The sequence below is a fragment of the Corylus avellana genome, chromosome ca9, assembly GCF_901000735.1.
Source record: "Corylus avellana chromosome ca9, CavTom2PMs-1.0".
Taxonomy (NCBI): domain Eukaryota; kingdom Viridiplantae; phylum Streptophyta; class Magnoliopsida; order Fagales; family Betulaceae; genus Corylus; species Corylus avellana.
In genome coordinates, this window is record NC_081549.1 from 19,309,513 (window position 1) to 19,315,512 (window position 6,000).

The 6,000-nt window shown below is 38.3% G+C and overlaps 1 protein-coding gene across 2 annotated transcripts; it reads left to right on the top strand.

Annotated features, from left to right (window-relative positions):
• Positions 1-1,575: 1,575 nt before the first annotated feature.
• On the top strand, positions 1,576-4,121 carry LOC132162418 (scarecrow-like protein 9). Of its 2 annotated transcripts, none has more exons than XM_059572651.1 (2): positions 1,576-2,069; positions 2,196-4,121. In XM_059572651.1, the coding sequence occupies exons 1-2, from the start codon at positions 1,770-1,772 to the stop codon at positions 3,903-3,905; spliced, it is 2,010 nt and encodes a 669-aa protein (XP_059428634.1). In that variant the 5' UTR covers positions 1,576-1,769; the 3' UTR covers positions 3,906-4,121. The 2 variants fall into 2 exon arrangements, with proteins under 2 accessions (XP_059428634.1, XP_059428635.1); XM_059572652.1 differs by having other exon boundaries at positions 1,576-1,791; positions 1,896-4,121.
• The last annotated feature ends 1,879 nt before the right edge of the window (positions 4,122-6,000 follow it).

The window sequence follows — 6,000 nt, forward strand, 5'->3', positions numbered from 1 at the left end:
TCATTATCCAATGGCATACATAAACACATAATAGTCACCAAACTTTTCATTAATAAATGAAATTTAATACGTAAAATATTTTTTTTAATAGAAATCTTTTAGAATTCATTAAAGCTCTTTTATTTAAAAAAATCTTTTTAATGAAATTTAATACATAAAAAAATCAAGAGAATAAAAGCTCTCATAGAGTATACGGCTTTGATAAAACATAGTCAAATGCTATGAAATTATAAAGTCATAAATACAATCAGAAAATTCTTATAGTCAAATCTTATCTATGACATCTACTTCCGCTAACTAATGTATAATTTCAGTTATGAAACAGACTTGCTCTAGATGGACTAAATCTAAAACATGGGTAACTCAAATTCTTAGAACTTATTTTTTGGCCGTGAGAGATAATCACCACCAATCTAATCCTCATCGGCCCAAAGGTCAGGAGTCAACTCAAAAGCCAAGACAAAAATAAAAAACAAATCAAAGCAAAAAACTAAAAACAACAAAACCCAACCAGAAGCAGCAGCGGAGGAGTACAACATCATAGACATCCTCTTAAAGATACAACTTGGCGCTTGAGATCCACGCGTCGGCGGGTGAGAAACACGCTCCGGCACGCGAGACTTCGTTGGTTGATCGGTGCATAAGTAATGGAAAGCGGAGAAGCCGACCGGAATAAGTAAATATGAGCATGAAGAATTAGATCTAGTTCTAGATCTAAAATAATACCACCAAAACAGGAACCAAAAGAAACTATAGATAAGACATCGAGACATCGAGCACTGATACGAGGGGAGGATGAGGGAAAGGGATAGTGAAGGAGGAGGAGGGAAAACCACGAAGTGTTTTTTCTCTTGGCAGCTCAATAAGTAAGATATTTAATTGTATCCCTCTAAAAATCATTAATCGAATATTCTCCATTTCAAATAGATCTTATTCCCTAGACCAGTGGACACAAAATTCTTAGCAATTTTGTTATTCGGCTAATGATTAGAATATCAAATAAAAATAAATAAATAAATAAATAAAAGAGAGATTAGAATATCAAATATAAGAAAATTTCAACAAGAAATATTTGTACGGACAATAATAGTGCAAGTGGGACAATAATACTAGTGTGGTGTGGGTGGTGGGCCTGGTGGCTGGAGCCCCACAAACACAAACTGACAAAAGTCTCCTGAGAAACAAAAAGTATCCCATAGAATGGACACAAGCGCACGTCAGAAACCACAAAAGACCGATGGTGAGTCAACCTACGATCGACACGCATTCAACTATCATTCATTCTTTGTGTCACTGAGGGTGAGCGACCCAATTCTTACTTCGTCCGCACTTTCGCGACCCTTTGTGCTTTTCGGATATATCTTCCATTTCAATTTTCACCCGTGCTTGCATTATGATATTATTACACGAAAATCATAACAAAAAGGTCGGGATCCATCCGGCTTAGGTGCTGGTTGGTTGGGATTAAATATAATAAAAACAAAAAAAAATCAACGGTTGAGATTTAACAATTTTTTTATTATTATTATTTTTTTAACTACATCACCATTTTAACCTAAGCAAAACCAACGCTCTTGCAAAACCCATTTTCTTGTGCTGCCCCTTTGCCCGTTTCTCTCAATTGCTGGAACTCCATGTCAGTCCCTTGCTCAAATTGGGGAGGAGAGAACTGATTCATAAAATCTTTCAAGGGCATCTTCGCAAAGCTGCCCGAACCTGGAGATCTATCTACCCATTCTCAATTCATCAATTGCAGGGAGCCGCAATTCATGTCGTATTACCTTCAACCGGGTGAGACACCGAGTCATATAGCATTGAGCTCGAGTGAGGCCCAAGGGGATGATTCCCCGGAGGACTGTGACTTCTCTGATACTGTTTTGGGGTATATAACTCAGATTCTTATGGAAGAAGACATGGAGGATAAGACTTGCATGCTTCAAGATTCTTTGGAACTTCAAGCTGCTGAGAAATCCTTCTATGATTTGCTTGGGAAAAAGTATCCGCCTTCCCCTGTACATAGCACGGATTATATTGATGGAAATGGTGAGAGCCCAGATGATAATCACTATGTAAGTAATTATGCCAGTAGTAGTAATAGCAGTAGCTGTTTTGTTTATAATAACTTGATTCGAAATCAGAGAGATTATAGTTATACCCCGCAATTACAAAGTCTTCCTCTTTATACCATTTCTCAGTCATCTTATAGCTCTTCAAATAGTGTGATCAGCAGTTTGGATGGTTTAGTGGACTCTCCTAACAGTAGTCTTCAGGTCCCGGATACAAATAGCGACAATCAATCTGTTTGGCAATTCATGAAGGGGGTTGAGGAGGCTACTATGTTTCTTCCTCGTGGAAGTGAGTTGTTTTTTAATTTGGAAGCGAATGGGTTGTTATTTCGGGAACCAAAGGCAAGAATTAGTGAGGTGGCGGTCAAGGTGGAGAAAAAGGAAGAGGGGGAGTACTCACCTGCTGGGTCTAGGGGAAAGAGGCAGTCTTATGAGGAGGATGGAGATACAGAAGATGAGAGGAGGAGCAAGCAAGCTGCTGTATATATCGAATCCACTCTGCGGTCCAAGATGTTTGATACAGTGTTGCTTCTTACTAAGGACCAAGGTAGGGACCATGTGTCACAACTTCGTGAGGCCTTGCCGAATGAAATAAGCAAAACTGTACTGAAGAATGGGATAGGCAAAAATGTGTCACAGAATGGGAAATCAAAAGGATCTAATGGTGGAAGAGGACGTGGTAAGAAACAAAGTGGAAATAAGGAGGTGGTGGATTTAAGAACTCTCCTAATTCATTGTGCCCAAGCTGTTGCAGCTGATGATCAGAGGAATGCAAATGAATTGCTAAAGCAGATCAGGAAGCACTCTTCTCTTTTCGGTGATGGAAATCAGAGACTGGCATATTGTTTTGCTTATGGGCTTGAGGCACGCATGGCTGGTACTGGTAGCCAGATATATAAAGGCCTTGTTAGTAAAAGAACATCTGCTGCCGACATCTTGAAAGCCTACCATCTATACCTTGCTGCATGCCCGTTTAGGAAGTTGTCTAATTTTGCTTCAAACAGGACGATAATGAGTGCAGCAGCGAAGGCCACAAGGCTCCATGTCATAGACTTTGGTATTCTTTATGGTTTCCAATGGCCCACCTTTATTCAGAAGCTCTCATGGAGAGATGGTGGTCCTCCAAAGCTTCGCATTACAGGAATAGAATTTCCCCAACCGGGCTTTCGGCCAGCAGAGCGAGTTGAGGAAACAGGACGTCGCTTAGCAAATTATGCTGAGAGTTTCGGCGTGCCATTTGAGTACAACCCCATAGCAAAAAAATGGGAAACCATTCAACTTGAGGAACTTAAAATTGACGAAGACGAGTTCCTTGCTGTTAACTGTTTGTATCGAGGTAAGAACTTGCATGATGAATCTGTGTCAGTTAAGAGTTCAAGAGATATCGTCCTCAATTTGATAAGGAAGATCAATCCTGACATTTTCATCCATGGGATTGTTAACGGCGCCTTCAATGCCCCCTTCTTTGTTACCCGGTTCCGAGAGGCATTGTTTCACTATTCTGCACTGTTTGATATGCTCGAAACTCTTGTACCTCGTGAAGATCGGGAGAGGATGCTGATTGAGAAAGAGATGCTTGGCAGGGAGGCTTTGAATGTTATAGCTTGTGAAGGCTGGGAGAGAATGGAGAGGCCGGAGACATACAAACAGTGGCAAGTCCGAAACCTAAGAGCTGGGTTTGCCCAGCTGCCTATGGACCGGGACATTGTGAAGAAAGCAATGAGTAAGGTGAGGTCGAGCTACCACAAGGATTTTGTAATTGATGAAGATAGCCGGTGGCTGTTGCAAGGATGGAAGGGGCGGATCATCTATGCCCTTTCTTGTTGGAAACCTGCTTAGTCAACTTGTCAGGGGTCCTCTCATCTCCTTGGCATTTCATTAGCAATGATTGAGGACCCAAGCTAATGCTTCCCCTTGTTTCTACTTTTGTTTAATCAATCTCTTATGCTGTTGCTCTCATCTGTGGTTATTTCATTAGCAATGATTGAGGACCCAAGCTAATGCTTCCCCTTGTTTCTACTTTTGTTTAATCAATCTCTTATGCAGTTGCTCTCATCTGTGTTTAATCTGCTTCTTACTTTATAATTGGCTCAGTTGATAATCTGGCAGTTAAATGTGGTCATTCCTGAGAGAAGGCTGTCGGGTAAAGCAGGGTTATGCAGTTCACTAGTATAGAAGACTGGCATATTTAAATTGTAACACGTTCTCACCAGAAATACTAGCTAGTTAATGCTTTTTGGAGTTTTTTTTTTTTTTTAGTTTGAAGAAAGTGTTCTGATGCTTAGGTTGTTTAGTCTCTTCCATTGGGTCTTCAGTGTTTTCATATGCATGCAGTCAATTTCATGTTAATATGTAAAGGAGCAAACAAGTGCAACAGAGATTTAACTGAAACACTAGCTTCTTTTCCCCTCTTTCGTTAGCAACTTTGTTAAGTTGGAAGACTTATTTATTAGTGCAATTATGAGCTCCTCTCCACTTTGTAAGCAGAATGTAATAGATCTTTCTCTTTCTCCATAGGCCGATGTGCACAACATTTGCCTTGTGCTTCAAGCCATTGCAATATGTTATCTTGTTTTTCTCCTGAACAATCTTAATATTCACATAACTCGAAGAGGTTGAAGCCAAAATGTACATGAAACAATCCTTGGTACCGAGGATGGAACCGTAATTTTTTTTAATTTGGAGGCCGATCAATGAGATAGAAAAATGTTATTTTAAGCTTTAATATTTATTTTCGAAAAATAATGCTAAAATTCATAGACCACAACCACACAGGCAAAGCTCGAAGAGACAAAAGTCATGTTGGTTGGTTGGTTCTAAAAATTAAATCTGTTGGCAAGAAGTTTATTCGGTTGAAGTTCTTATTTTTAGTAGTTAATTTGCTTGTTTTGATTTTGACAAAAGTTTCCTCATAAGGAAAAATTGTGGGTTAATCCTACAAATTTACTTGATTTTGATGAAACTAACAAACCATTTATCTATTAACTTTTAGTGTTATAACATGCTTGAGGTTTTATTTGTTGAATTTTAGACTTGTCTAATTGTTTTTTGTTTTTTGTTTTTCTAATATTTTTTAAGTTGTCTAATTGTTCTTATTTGGTGCAAGCTGGGGTCTATGTCAACTTCTCCGACCTCAACCGGGGGAGGGGGGGACTACTTATTTTTACCTTTTTGTCCCAATTATTCGTGTTGTGGGGGACATAAAGGTTTTGCACTTTTGGTCTTTTGCGTATTATGTTTTTCTGTTTGTTTTTTATTTATTTTTTTATTCTAATAAGTTGTTTTCACTTTGTCTGTGTCATTAAGATGACCCAAAGAAAACGAATATTTTATCTAGAGCTCTCGCTTTCGAGTATTCAATGGGGACAAAATTTAGTTATAAACTGGTTTATACTTATTTTATACCTATTCAAAAGAAATACTTAGTATTTTTTTTTTTAAAAAAAAATAAAAATAAAAAAGGTACAAGAAGAATTAAAAAAAAAAAAAAAAGAGTCATTCGTTGATCATGACTATGCCATTGTTGTTTTTGTTCTTGTCGCTCTAATCACAAGCATGCCTTTGTTGATTTTTTATTTTTTTAATTAAGGATGGATGAAATGTGCCAACTTAGTAGAGATGTACTCATGATAAATGTCAAAATGCAAATAAGCGAACTCAGAAATTTTGGCTCTAATACCATATTAAACCACAATTTTTCTCAAAAGTTATGAGTTTGATCCATTTTTCTCAAAGGGCCGTCAACGTGCTTGGCGTTCGTGGTCTTCGGTGGCCTATCGGAAGAGGAAAGAGAGAGAGAGAGAGAGAGAGAGAGAAAGCTTTGTCTAAAATGTGGGAAGGGAGAAAGTTAGAAAGAGAGAGGGGCTCGTTTTCTCCAAAAACATTTAATTAATTTTTTTTTTCAAGGGTCGAGGCGAACGCTAAGACTACCAGT